Source organism: Eumetopias jubatus, unplaced genomic scaffold, assembly GCF_037043125.1.
Source record: "Eumetopias jubatus isolate StellerSeaLion01/CBP00866 unplaced genomic scaffold, mEumJub1_p1.0 scaffold_13, whole genome shotgun sequence".
Classification (NCBI taxonomy): Eukaryota; Metazoa; Chordata; class Mammalia; order Carnivora; family Otariidae; genus Eumetopias; species Eumetopias jubatus.
Window position 1 is genome coordinate 70124090 of NW_028274819.1, and position 14796 is coordinate 70138885.

General features: G+C 41.1%; 1 protein-coding gene across 3 annotated transcripts in view; it reads right to left on the bottom strand.

Annotated features, from left to right (window-relative positions):
• Positions 1–2120: 2120 nt before the first annotated feature.
• GRM5 (glutamate metabotropic receptor 5) overlaps positions 2121–14796 on the bottom strand; it is a 573056-nt gene continuing 560380 nt past the window's right edge. For 2 of the 3 annotated variants that reach the window (XM_088017412.1, XM_028091712.2), the window contains one exon: positions 2121–3036. In XM_088017412.1, coding sequence (XP_087873538.1) covers positions 2121–3036 — 916 coding nt within the window. The remainder of the gene's footprint in view (positions 3037–14796) is intronic. The other variant, XM_088017413.1, reaches the window with a different exon arrangement.

Below are 14796 nucleotides of genomic sequence, written 5' to 3' on the forward strand. Positions count from 1 at the left end.
AAGCCATAAAGCTTAGCTAAATTCACTGTTTCATGAGTCTCATAATATGTGGGTTTCAGGGTGCTCTGATGACATTATTTTCAAATCTGGCATGGGAGGTTTGATTTTTGAAAATTTATATTTTACTAAATTAATGTGTGCTTTTAATATTTTATACTGGGAGATTTGATTTAAAAATTTAAGAACAGATATCAGGAAAGTCAAGCAGTATAATGTATTATAACTTTTAAAACTGGGGAATGATAAATTGTGTCAATGGATATATTTCCATTTCTCAATTCCTTTTTTAAAGTAGATGTAAAATAAAAAATACATGCCAAAATAAGGATATTGAGCTAAAGAAAAAGGTTTCATTTATTTTTCCTTCTGCTAAAAATATACTTCTGCCTCACAGCAAATCTTTTTCATAAGGCTATCTTTAGTATAAGGCTAGATCAACTAAACTCTAAATTTATAGGACACCTCCTCCTTTTATTACTATGCTTATTTTTAAAAATTAAAAACGAAACCAAAACCAAACCAAACCAACCAACCAACCAACCAAACAAACAAACAAAAAAACCATTTGGCACCTGAAGATAGCTGTAATGGGAGGAAGAAAGAGATGACAGTGGATGCAGGCCTTGAGCTACGAATTCTACCTATATGAGCCTATTAAAGCACATGTATTTCTATTATATCTTTAAATCTCTTTTCTGCAGTATTTAAAAAGTGACAGTATGAAGTGCACAAAAATCATATTAAGAATTATTTTAAAAAGGAAATACTAATAATTGCTTTGCCTCTTTTTGGAATGGCTAAGAAAGACTGTGTGGTTTATATTCATTAAGGTTCCTCTGTTTTAGTATTCTGTATTGCTTTGAAAAATCTACATTTGTCATAGTTCATAGCTGCCCTATTTAAGCAGCCAAGAAAAGTTAAAATCACTGCTCACTGGCATAGCTAAATCTCTGCTAAGCCGACTTGACACAGTTTAAAATTTCCAGTGTATTAAGATTGTGTTAACTTTTTGAACAACAGTCCCTTCAATCATGACGCTGTCTTCAGTGGGTCTATAGACCATTCTTCCAGTGGTGGGACTTGAAAAGAACAGAGGAGCTCTTTGTGCATCAGGTTCTCAAAGGAAAGGAATGAAGAAGCCCAAATGTGTATTTTAATATTTTAGCTGGCAATGCTAATGGAACAGCATTCATAAGGAGGAGTGGCCACATTTCATGAAAGAGATAGCCAAGCTGGAGCTCAGGAATTATTATTATTATTATAAAGAGAATTTCCAGCTACACAACATACCCCAGTGAGGGAATTACAAAACAGTATTCCAGAAAATATTTTTTTGCTACTCCAGTATTGATTGGCAACATGGTGAAATAGTCAAGAAATCTTCCACTGGTTTTCTGGGTTAATGGAGGTGAATTGAAATAACTAGGTGGACTCCCGGATGCAGGCTTCTGGAAGAGAATTTCAAACCAAATCGGAGAGGAATGTCTCTGGTAAAAGCCCTACACACGTCAGCGCAGCACTCATTATCCAGTTGTGTGTTATGCATGGGACACACTCACAGCAACGCCTCAGTAAATACTGGGCTCAAGGTACTGCTTTTCAAGGTCTTTACAGGACAGAAAAAAGAAAGAAAGAGAGAGAGAGAGAGAGAAAGGTTGACGTTTTGGTCCCAGATTTTGAGTTTGCTAGAAAATGTACATTCATGTTTGGTGAATCAAAGAATCTTCTGGGAAAAGAATTAAACAAAACTTTTTACAGTTGCTTATTAACTATGCTTTTCCCCCTCCATTATGCTGTTTCACACTCATTGCTTCCCTAGAGCAAAGCACTTGGTATGGAACTGGTTCAACAGACTCCTTGTCAGCCCTCAAAAAGATAAGCAGTGTTTCTTAAAAGCCCATGTTTTCTAAGGCCACTAGAAGAAAATCTGCCAAAAGTTTGTAGTTGATGTCTTCGTCGGTTGATGTTAAATAGCACTATTAATCTCATGTTTCCATTACGGGTGTACTTGGCATCTTCCACCTCGGGTCTTAACCAGGCAACTATGCTTGTCATGTGTCTACGTGAACGCGGGAGGTCTCGGCTCCCTTAGCGGAACCCAGCGTGGTTTCCAAGGACATTCACAACGACGAGGAGCTCTGAGTGTAATCTCTTATGATAAGTGTGTCATATTTGGGAGACGAGGGGATGCAGAGGGCCGACTCCGACACTGGCGAGTTGGGGGTCGTACTCCCCGAGTCCACCGAGTCTCTAAAGGGGGACGGCGGGGTGAGAGCCACCAACTCTTCCAGGTCCGGCTTGCCGGTCGCAGCCTCCGGGCCGGCCGCCGCCGGGGTCTCCCGGGCAGCGCCCCCTGCCGGCGGGGCCGTCGCCGCCGCCAACGCGGGCTGCGCGCCTCCGGTGACCTCGATGGCGGGCAGAGGCTGGATTTCGGCGAACGTCGTCATGGTCGTGGGCAGCTGGATCTCTTTGGGGATCAAGTAGGACGAGCAGAGCGGGGCGCCCACGCCGGCCCCGGGCGCCGAGGTGGACAGCATCATGGAATTGAGCTCGCTGATGTTGGCCGTGAAGCGGGTCACCACGCTGCTGATCTGCTCCATGAGCGAGCCCTGCGAGGAGCTGCTGCGCGCCGCGGGCTCCGAGTGCAGCGACGGCACGTCGTCGTCCGTGCGGTTTGCCGAGCCCGCGCGCTGGCTCAGCGTGCTGATGGGCGATGGCGAGCGCGGGCGCGCTGGCGCCCGATAGTGCTCCTCGGCCTCCGCCACGTCGTACAGCGCCTTGGGTCCGGCGTCCGGGGGCTCCGGCCCACCCGGGCCGCCGCCCGCGCCCCCCGCGCCCCCGCCCGCGCCGCCCGCGGCCCCCGCGCCGCCGCCGGCGCCCAGGCCGCGGCTCTCCGTGCTCTTGGGGAAGGGCTTGATGACGGCCGTTTGGTTGGGGTTTTCCTTCTTGTTGATGTGGATGGACAGCCGCTGCCACAGGTGCTGCCCCCGGCTGCTCTTCTCGTTCTGGGCCCACGTGACGGATTTTCCGTTGGAGCTGCAGGGAGAAGGGAGACCAGAGGTGATTCGAAAGTTCCCCAGTGCTGGGTGATGGGACTCGGATTGGGAAGGACTTTTCCTGGTCTTTCAGGAAATAAGGCGTCACAGGACACCACGGGCAGAGATCTTGCAAGTGACCTTCGATTTATCATTACCACAAAACTGTGTCGCGGGGTATAGTAGTGAGGATAAAGGATGGGGATTATGGAGATTGCGCAGCAGTTCTGAACCCACCGGGAGTGCAAGGGCTGGTTATGCTGCCGAGCTAGAAGCCAGGGTTTACAGTATTGGGGCGGTGTACAGAAGTGCCTCGTACTGGGCAAGGCTTCCTGAAGTTGGCAGCCTCTGAAAGCATATGTTAGACCTAGGACATCAACTCACCAACCCAGTCATCAGAGGGGAGGGAAAGGGTACGAGTCAAGTTAGCAGGAAATAGTGGTTCCGGGTCACTGTTTTATTCTGCACGCCAACGATTGGTGTATTTGACTAGGGATTTCTATCGCAGCTCCAGACTTTGAACATGGTTTTGGTTAGTCTGGCTTATCTGCTAGGAAATAGGAATTCAGTGAACACATACACAAATTTCTAATTAATTAGAGCGTTTCTACTTCACCCGAATTTTCCTCACAAATTTGTTTTTCGGCCTAAAACTTGAATAACAGTTATATGAGGGAGCATATTGCCTTTGGCACCAGCATATTGATTTCCAGTTAGGGTCTTCATGAGTGTTACCTGGTTCACTTCACTTCTTAGGACCTTTCTCCCTCCTGTCTTTCCCCAAGCAGTCCATTTTGGTTTCCACCCTGGGGTCTGACAGCTGCTCTGATGAAGATGCAATTGGTGCCTCACCCGCAGGTGCCGACTGTGTCCTTCTTACCATTAAATAGGACACAACTTCTAAAACTACAGACCCTCTATCAGGAACCTCACTAATGTTCAGAGGATGTGGCCTGACCTTCAGGGATGTTCTATGGAGAGACCCTGGGGGAATTTCTCAGCACAAAGGATTCCAAGATCTCTGTAACTAGGGGGGTCTCTTTTGTCCATACAGCTCTGTCCCAGGTGCTGTGACCAAGAGATAACCTTGGGCAGTCTATGAACAAAAGGCTTTGGCCACTCAGTTTTCTATCTCAGCCAGGGGTGATGAAACTTAATCATACATAAACTCATCTAAGGCATTTGTCAACTATCCCAGGCAGGACCCCAGGAGATTCTGATTGTCTGGACTTTACACACACTCCATCCCCAAACTGATGATGTAGCAGGTGTTTCCCAAACTGAGAAACTCTAGCAGGAAGCTCTCCTTTCTTTCTGGGTTCCCATTGCTCCCTTGGCCTCCTTGCTGGAGGGCTGAACTGCTTTCGCCAGGCAGGGGACTGACTTGTATTTGGAGCGCACATGCCTTGAGCTTCCAGACTGTAATTGCCAGATCCACTCTGTCTGAGACACCTACTCCTTTGATAACAGGCCTGTGTTTCTGCAGCTGCTATGACAGGGTGCTTCCTCTTTCCCATACTGCTTCTCATTTCTTCCTCTGTCCCTTTCCTCTTCGTGGTCTTCCTTTTTCTGCTTCTTCCTCTGAGATCTCATTCCATTTAATCTACCCAATATTTTGCAACCTGGTATCATTCAGAATTCTGGAATGTGATCATTCCCCCACCCCTGCCCCTCTTCAAATTCTTTCCAGGTTTGGAGGTTGCTGTGCATCCCCAGTAGCAGAATGGGCCCTGCCAACCTAACTTTCCTTTCCCAGGAGAGTTTCTGGATTTGTTTCTACATTTTTGCATTAACCTGACCTGCCACCTTTTATGTTTTTAGTGCATTACTTTCTTCTTCCTAGGTGTCTACTAACTTCTGGAACACGGCACAGAAGAAATGGGCCGGACTATTTATGGGATTTCATTGGGAGGATGGTTGCCAACAACCCCTTTTCTCTCCTACCAGCAGGATAAGAAACAGGCATCTTGGGAAGGACAATTAGTCTTTCAGGTTGCTGAGGCAATTTTTAATACAAAGCATGGGCTAGAAACTAGAAGCTTAACTGAATTTATTCTACTAAGCTTTACTATAGAAAGAGTCTTGCTCCCGACATAGAGAGGTTTTGATGGAATATAACTGTGGGTATTGATAGTGACAGTCTTTGGAATCATATGTTGTAGTGCCTAAAAACATGATGGCAGATTGAAAAGCGTTTGGTTGAATGTTCAAGAAGGAAGCTATCCTACCCAGCCAATCTGCATAGAGTACTGACATTTTCTTGGTCATGCCTTTGCTCATTAGTGTCCATGGTCATGTGGGAGAGAGAGCACCAATCTGCATACCAATGGAAATGGATGCAGGAGACACCAGAGAACTGGAGGCCAAATCTGAGTACTTCATTTCTTTCCTTGGGTCATGAAAGGTTTTTTTGTTTTTGTTTTTGTTTTTCCAAAATGGGAACTTTTCATAAGCACCTGATGGACGAATAGGATTCTTAAGCTAGCAGGACCATTGTGTGGTATCCTGCAAAGTGCAGTGGACAAAGGAACCTAAAATCTGGGTTCTAATTCTGGATCTGCCAGCCTTGATGCTTGGAAAATAATGGTCTGTAAGCCTTGGTAAAAAGCCGAGAGGATATCATGTAGTGAAGGTGGTTGTGAGGATTCAATGAGACAGTCCAGGTCAAAGGTTCTTGTAAGGAGAAGGTATCTAAGAGTGTTAGTTTTTGCATTCCATGTGAATACTGAATTTCAGAAAATAAAAACAATATACTCAAGAGGTTTTGAGCTCTGGCTGAGAAACAGAGAATTCAGTGTAAAGTAAAATATTTTATGTGGTAAAGCCATAAAATATTTCTGGTTGTTCCATTGGGTTTGGTCTGTGGGACTTTTTCCACGGTAAGTTATCTGCTTGGTGATCCATCCACTTCACTAAATTGTACATTATTCCTCTTCCACAATTTACCTCTTCCTGATATGCTCTTTCATGGTGCTCCCTCCTCTCTATCTCTTCCTTCCATTTTGACTAAGCTCTTCCTATTTTTTTTTTTTAATTTTACCTTAATTGTATTTTCTTGAGAGAAGCTTTTCTGACCCCACCTGACTAGGTTAGATTCCCAGAGTCCTTGCATCAGGTACTTAATAACAAGGTATGTCTGCCTCATCTGCTGGAGTGTTCTGAGGGTACAGACAGAGGGTTCTTTGTTTCCTGTTATAGCCATAGTGCCTAGTGCATGGTCTAGGACACAGTATGTGCTCAATAATATCTTTGAACTAATAATTGAGTGGATAAATGCATTTCATTTCAAAAAACCCATGCTGAATTGTTTTTGTTAGAAATATGTTTTAAAAATAATTCAATATTAAAAATCAATGGCAGTGAAATTCTATTTCTTTTCTCTTATGGATCTATCTACTTTTTATATAACTTACTGTAATCAGTAGTGTTCAGTGTATGCAAATAAAAAATATTTCATTAACTAAGTACAAAAACACAGATCTTCATATCTCCTATGAAAATTACAAAGGAACTATTTGTTCCTTTTTTCTAATTTATATACATATATGTTTAGATGTATATATGTATGTATGTACGTGTGTGTGTATGTGTGTATCTGTTCTAGTGAAACTTCTCAGTGATGAAAGTTTATGGAGGCAGAATGGGTAGTAGCCCCAGAATGTGGGTGTAAGATCCAGCCCAGAGTGATGGTAGGCAAATCACTTAACACATTTGTGCCTCTTTGTTCTTTGGTAAAAAATGGAAGAAATAAACCTCCCCTTGCTTACCTCACATGATTTCTGGGAGGAAACCAAACAGTAGTACACATGAGGGTAATTTATAAAGCATAGCACCTCTGTAGACCTCACCATCAAATCTTCCAACCAATTGAGATAAAATCATCATTGTTGCTGTTGTTGAGATTTTTTTTTTCCACATCAGGATTATACATTTGCCCTAAGGGCCCTGAGGTAAGAAAAGGGAAAGCAAAATTTTCCTTACCTGTCTATAGCACCTGACCTTCCCCACTGAATATTTTAGACATTAGAAAAGAAGGAAAGAGGAATGGAGAGAGACGGAACAGATGGTTTGCTACATCTGGAATGGACAGTTTGGCCAAAAAAAAAGCCTGTAAAAACTCTGTGCTCTGTCCAGGCACCAATTAACCCTTTGCCAAATATAATACTATGTAATCTAATGTTCTTTCTACTATGACAATTGGTTCTTTTCTGGCAGGGAGAAAAAAGCATTTTGATAATGCTGTTTGAGGGTTGCATTTTTTTGTTTGTTTTTTGTTACAGTTTGTGTTTGCCAAAATGACACCTTCTACCTTTATTCTCAGAAGTCTGTTCTTCCTTTTTCTATTCCATGCGTGACACATAAATAATTTATTCACTTCAAGCAGGCTCTGAATGTCAGCTCAATGACCTCTCCCAGTTTCTCTATTCACCTGCCAAAACCTGTAGGAATTAGCATTCTGCCACTGCAAACCATCATTAGGAGGCAAATGTTAATACAGAGAGTTTGACCATCCAAAAAGTCTTTGGAATTTAGAATTTTTGTGTTCATTTTAAATGGCTATCGAATAAAAATAAAAAACTTTTAAAAAAAATGGCTGTTGAATGACCTGTGTGGTTCTTTCCTGAGAAATTGTTTAGGGTTTTATTAAGGCCATATAAATAATTAAAATCCTCAGAATATTTCACTGAATTAAAAAAAACTATGCCTTTATCCTCTCTTTTGTTACATGGTTTAGGAGTACCTTCGTGAGTTGTACAGATCCAGAGCATCAAAATAATCAAATATATTATTTGAAAATTAGCACATTCTTTTCATGAAAAAATTATCTTCATTACTAAACCTCTCCTGTTTATGATTTTGAGTTGAGAGGCAGCCAGGAGAGAGGAACGGTAAGATTATGAGCTTCCTAATACAAAAAATATTTTAAAAAATTTTTAAAAAGCTTGTAATGTCACTAGCAAATACAACTTTGGAATGACTTCAGAAAATAGGCCAGTAAAATATTGTCATGAATTAAGAATATTATAAGCAGAAAATTTCCAATTGCAGTTCCATTTTCTGCACATTTTCTTAAACTTTTGCTTGCCATAATTTGCTTTGAATTACAAAGTATGGAAATAAGGTTTTTAAAAGATAATGAGGAATTTGATATTATTTATATTCAGACACTCTAAATTAGGTGGAATAATTTTCTGAGCCTTGTCTAAAATCTGACATCTTGATTTTGACAATTACACTGAGAAATACACCATAATATATAAGAAAATGGCAGAGTCATCCATATAAATTTCCCCAGTTACAGCGTAAATGGATGTAAATATCTATCTTACTGACAAAAACAAGTTAAATGGCCGTGATGATGTATGCATTAGAAATACACATATAGACAAAAACACTTGAGTAAATGGAAATGAATTACCTACAGTGACACAATAATCGAAGCACTATCACCTATTTGCATAGTGCTTTATAAAGTACTTTAGGAACACTGATTGTCAAAGGTAGATAGGATCAATGTCTTGGTCCTCCTTTCAAAAATAAGAAAACTGAGGCTCAGTGAGATAGGCGATTTGCCCAAAGTTAAGCAGTTAGAAAATGACAACATGCAACCAATACCATCTCATGATTTCCAATTCATTTTTCATGACAGGACACCATCCATATTTGTTTTTTAAAGTGAGCTGTCCTTATTTCATGGAAGAGAAGCCCTCAGATGTTACCTGGTGATGATATGCATTTTTAAGTTGATAAGTTAGTCATTTGATTTATATCCTCTATCACTGTATATCTTTATTCTTCTTAATCATACACCTTGAAGTCTCAAGAAAACACCCTACATCACTCTTTGGTTGTTAACTCAAAACAGCACAGGTTGACCAAGCACTTACACTAGTCAAGGATAAGGACGATGCCTCGATGATGAAGGCACTTATTTATACCACCATATAAATAAATATCATATAGCAATTTTCAGCCCCTCTTTTTTTTTCCCATGCTGTGATCTAGTAAAAGACAGTTATCCTATGTGTAGCACACTTATTTTATGAGACTTCCCTCCAAGAGGGCAAGAGAGAAGATGCACATAGAAGGCTAACAATATGAGTTACTCATAGTATTTTGATAGAAAGAGGTTATTTTTCTTTTCCCTGAGTCTTGAAAGAAGGAAGCAGATGGGCATGTGGAAGGGTGCTGAGGACAAGGAGAATGAGAGATTGTGGAGCATGGGAACAAGTAGCTTACTGGGTAACTGTAGGGTACAGATCACAAGGGATTCAAAACTTCATGAGAGGAAGAAACCATTTCTAGCAGGGGGGTAGTGGCCAGGGAATGACGCTTGCTTCCAGAAGACATATTGTATCTACACCTTGAAAAATTAATAGATTATGGCAAAATTCAATAAGAGCACTAGGCATTGCCCTCCAGGAAAGATAGCAGTGACATAAGTTCAGGAATCCACAAAAGATATTCTAAGATAAGCAGTAGTCCTGCGTGGGGATGGATAAAGCATCAGCAGGTAAGAGTTTGGACTTTTTTGTCCACTATAAAAATGCTTTGTGGCCACCCATGACCTGCAAGGATCTTCTTTCTTTTCCTTTCTTTTGCTATTTTAATAACTCATTGGTAATTAACCTTGGACTTCTTATCAGTGTCTGGAAAAGATAGGTTGTCTAATATATTTGACCAGAGAGATGGTCTAATTATTAGATACATATGTAATCTACATACTCCATCAATAAATGAATGAATATATAAAGAAATACTCATGGGTTCTTTTCTGTGTTATTCTTCAACTGTAAGAAACTTCTTTTGTGTTATTTAATCTTTTAGGTATTCGATATTTCTGGAGCTCAACAAAAACAATTAAATGTAGGAATCATGCCAAAATCTTCTTTAAAACCTCACTGCAGATTCATCCATTGACCTTATTCCTTGTCTGCCCCAGTGCTGGTCCTACTTCAGGAATATGTTAAGGCCTAATTAATATCTGTTAAGTTAATTAGTCCTTCGGGCAATAAGGAACCAAGAAGATTGATACAAGCAAAAGAGTGGTGTCCAGGGTAGATTTAAGAAGCTGTTTCCAGGGGCACCTGGGTGGCTCAGTCGTTAAGCGTCTGCCTTCGGCTCAGGTCATGATCCCAGGGTCCTGGGATCGAGTCCTGCATCAGGCTCCCTGCTCAGTGGGAAGCCAGCTTCTCCCTCAGCTCCCCCCCTCTGCTCCCTCTCTCACTGTGTGTCTCTCTCTGTCAAATAAATAAAATCTTTAAAAAAAGAAGCTCTTTTCATAGAGCAGGGAACACAGTATTAAGATGCTAACAGATGTGGAAAAAATGAAGGCAAAAAGGAATATACTGATCTGAAAACTGCTATGAAAGAAAAAACATTTGTCCTTGCCCATTGGTATTAGAGTAACGCAGAGAAAAGTTGCTCACTGGGGAAAGAAGTTTCAAGGAAGGATTTGCAAATAAAGTGGAGATTAACGAGGCCTTAAAGCCTGGGGAATGTTAAAATAACACGGATAAACAAAATCCAATTAATATGTGTGTTGCATATATGGCAAAGCAGCTAATGCCACATGCTCAATCCCAGGAAGCCTTCCAACAACCTGGTGGGGTGGACTTCTGCCTCCTTTTTAAGTAGCTGGGAGCGAGCCGTGGCTGCCTGTGTCTACGATAATTCCCCCAGAAAATGTCGCTTGCTAGGCATTTAGTCCTTAATAAAATCCTTGCGGGACGAGAACCACTTGGCCCTATTTTAACTAGGCTTTGGTTTAACAGGACGCCTTTTCAACAGGCCACAGCCCATCTGGGGGGGTTATTAAAGTGCCCTGTGCTTCTAGCTGCTGCTTGCCCCAAGTCCTCCTAAGGAGAAGGCATCTTACAAAGGCCCTGACGCAGGAACATGCGCCAAGCAGAAGCAAGCTGTTGGATCACCACAGAGTTCTCTTTCTCAAGTGAAGCTATATTTTTAAATCTAAAATTCAGTAACCCAAACTCAAACTTCAAACTAAACTACTCCTCATACTGAGATGTAGGTTCTAGGCTTTAGTCGAGGTGCTTCAACTAAGATTAGAGAATGTTTTTCATCCAAAACGGAAATGATTTTTTCCCAGCAATTACTACAAAGCCCAGATTACAATTTCATAAAGAGAAAACAACAGAAGACACGGCTATTTTACGTCCCTTGGCTGATGCCACTGAAAGGACTTGGTGGAGGAATCCAGCTTGATTTGAAGCTTGAATAAAACATGGGATTGGGATTGATGACTAAGAAGAGGAGAATCCTGGGATGATAAGAGCTCCCCTTGGAATAGAACTTTACACCTCACAAGGTGTTGTCATCTGTTTTATTATATTTGACCTTCACAACAGCTGTCTAACATAGCACTTACTGCACGGTATTTTTAATCACTTATTTACAAGTCTGATTCTGCAGGAAGCCTGGAACACTCCAAGGGCAGTGACTATGTACATTTCCTACGCTTGGTATGGTGCCTGGTGCAGGGTAGTGGGCTGGGAGTATCAGGGAAATGAAGCAAATTCTATCACTTGAATGCCTCATATAAACATATTATTAGGGATGCCTGGGTGGCTCAGTTGGTTAAGCAGCTGCCTTCTGCTCAAGTCATGATTCCGAGGTCCTGGAATCCAGTCCCGCATTGGGATCCCTGTTCAGTGGGGAGTCCGCTTCTCCTTCCCCCCTTCCCCGCCCCCGCTTATGCTCTCTCTCTTGCTCTCTAATAAATATATAAAATCTTTAAAAAAATAAACGTATTATTTAACCTGTACTATAGATGCAAAACCTGAGATAAGGAACTTGTGCCCAAGTCAAATAAAAGGCAAAATACTGCCCCAAATTGGACTTTAAATCCAGAGTAATTGCCAACATGTGATATTGTCTGTGTGTTAAGGACACACCAAAACTAAAGGGCTAACAAGACACATCCTTATGGAGCATCCAGGGAAATGATAACACCCAAGTTTATATCCATAAAATGACCTGATAATAAATTCCAAATCTCTCTACTAACATTGACCTGAACATTGCAGAGATGAATACCGAGGGAGTGGAGAATAAGAGAATGTCCCAGGATTGTGATAATGGTTGCTGAAAAAATGACTTCTGCTTAGAAAAAAGATTCCTTATGCCTTATGCATAATAAGTGATGAATTAACATTTTTAAAAATAAATAATCCTTATGTTAAAGAATCCATTCAAAATGACTCATGAAACAGGATTAGATGAGATAGTGATTCAAGTTTCCAGAGCACTTAGCTTTGCTGAATAGTTTGCCCTTATTTTTGGTATTATCCACCTAATGGGAGTATGGCAATAAGATTTGGTGGACATTGCGAGATTTTATCCATATTTTGTGGTGGGAATAAAAGTAGCGAGTATGCCTCTGTCATTGACTTCTTCCTCTAGAATACAAGAATTTGAACTGATAACTCCAAGGCTGCTCCTTTTGTGGCCTTAGTTCTATTAGAGACAGTTCTGGTTCCCTTCTTCCCTTTTATAGGAAATTATAAGCTATCAAATCTTTTGTCTCAAAATATACACAAAGATGTATATTTGTACATAACTACTAAATTATCTTACATATGTATTTCATGGGCAAGGACAACAGCCTTACAAAAGATTTTGACCAGCTCCTTTTTTTTTTTTTCCACCCAACAAAAAGGATGTTAGACAAGAAGAGGACTGAAGGAAACTGAGAGCAGAGGGCTGGGGAACCCAAGCAGTCCCATTACTATGTTGTATTATGCCAGGCTGAAAGAAGTAGAATATACTCACAGCAATTAGTGATTCTTTTGGAAAAATAAGCAAAGGAAATTAGGAATCTGGTTCATATTTTCATATTTGTGGCACTTACTAAAGTTAATCATTTCTAGTCCAATCACAAGACATTAGCTGAACCCAGTTTTTGTCAGACTTATAAAATATTTCCCTAAGAAATTTCTTATAATAAGATTTCAGGAATTATTATAAGTTACTCAAAAATCTATAACTTTGTTCCTTTGTTTTCTTTTTTTTTAAGATTTTATTTATTTACTCAAGAGTGAGCGAGAGAGAGAGCACGAGTGGGGGAGGAGAGAGGGAGAGAGAGAAGCAGACTCCCTGCTCAGCAGGGAGCCTGATGCAGGACTCTGGGATCAGGACCTGAGCCAAAGGCAGATGCTTAACTGGCTGAGCCACCCAGGTGACCATGTTCCTTTTTTTTTTTTTTCTGATCAATATGCTTTTATAAAACTGGTTGGCAAACTGTTTAGAAAGTAAGAATGACCATAGGTCGTTCATGAATAAATGTCTCCATGGTCAAATAAGTTAAGTAGATTTAAACAGCTTTCTGTAGAACTTCTCAAGTCTGTCTGCCTGCCTTCCTAACTTCCTTTCCTTTTCTTCCTCCCTCCCTCCCTCCCTCTCTCCCTTCCTTCCTTCCTTCCTTGTTCCTCAGAGTGCTCACCTGGTGGCCTGGAAGTGGGGCAGAGGGAGAGGGAGAAACAGAATCTTAAGCAGGCTCCATGCCCAGCCATCCAAGCCCCCCTCAAGTCTTTGTTTTGTAAGCATTACTGAAAATCTCCAAGAAGGACATATAGCATGTAGTATTGGCTATACTAATTTCATCCATACTGTCACTTCTGCCTTTTCTTCTCTCCTACTCATGGAGAATGCCTTGCACTTGGTCTAACAATCTTCAGAATATAGTTTGTGAAGTTTTCTTCCAGGGATTCTAAAAACCTGAACTTGAAACTGCATGTCATGTTGCTTTCTCCCTTCCTTATTCAAATCTGGGCCTTATTATCAGGATCACAGATACAACTATACCTTAATGTAGCCTGCTCTTCCAGTTTCCATCAGAATGAGTTTTATTCCTTTATTGTCAGGGGCACATGGGTGGTGCAGTCAGTTAAGCATCCAACTCTTGGTTTCTGCTCAGGGTCTGATATCAGGGTCATGAGATTGAGCCCCAGGTCAGGTTCCACCCTCAGCATGGAGTCAGCTTGAGACTCTATCTCCCTTTCCCTCTGCCCCTCCCCTCTGTGCGCTCTCTCTCAAGTAAATACATAAATCTTAAAAAAAAAATAAAAGAAAAAGATTGTCAGTTTTTGCCTTAAAAACCCTCAAGTTTAGTGGGAAGAGACAGGTGACCAGATAATAAGCAGTATTGGAGGTAAACTTAAAATACTTTAGAATTATGAGTTTGGGAGGATGTAAAATAGATTGTAAGAATTTTGGAAAGGTTTCAAAGAGGAATTGATACTAGATTTGGGTTTTGAAAACTGAGTAAGAGTTTGCCAGGCAGAACAGGAATGGGGGTTGGAAAAGATGGATTCAAGGAGCAAGGAGGGGCAATTCAGGCAGAGACACAGCATGTATTAGAGTGTGAAATTGTAGAAAGGAGTCAGCGTGTTTGGAGAGTGGTAAGAAATTTGGGGTTTCTGGAGAAGAGAACACACGTGCCAAAACATGAATAAAGGTCAAGAGTTAGAATAGGGTTAGTGTGTGAAGGTCCTTGTATTCTGAGTGCATGGGTTTGGATTTTTATCTCAGGTGGCAGATATCATAGTGGCCAGAGTGTGAATTCCAGAATCAAACTGAGTTTGGTTCCAGTGTGGACTTTATCGTTTACCTTTTTAAAGATGAAATAAGAGATCATACAGGTAAAGCACTTAAGCCAGTGTCTGGTGTATCTAAGCACCCAGGGAGAACCATGGGAGAACATGAATTTTATTTTATTTATTTATTTTTAAAGATTTTATTT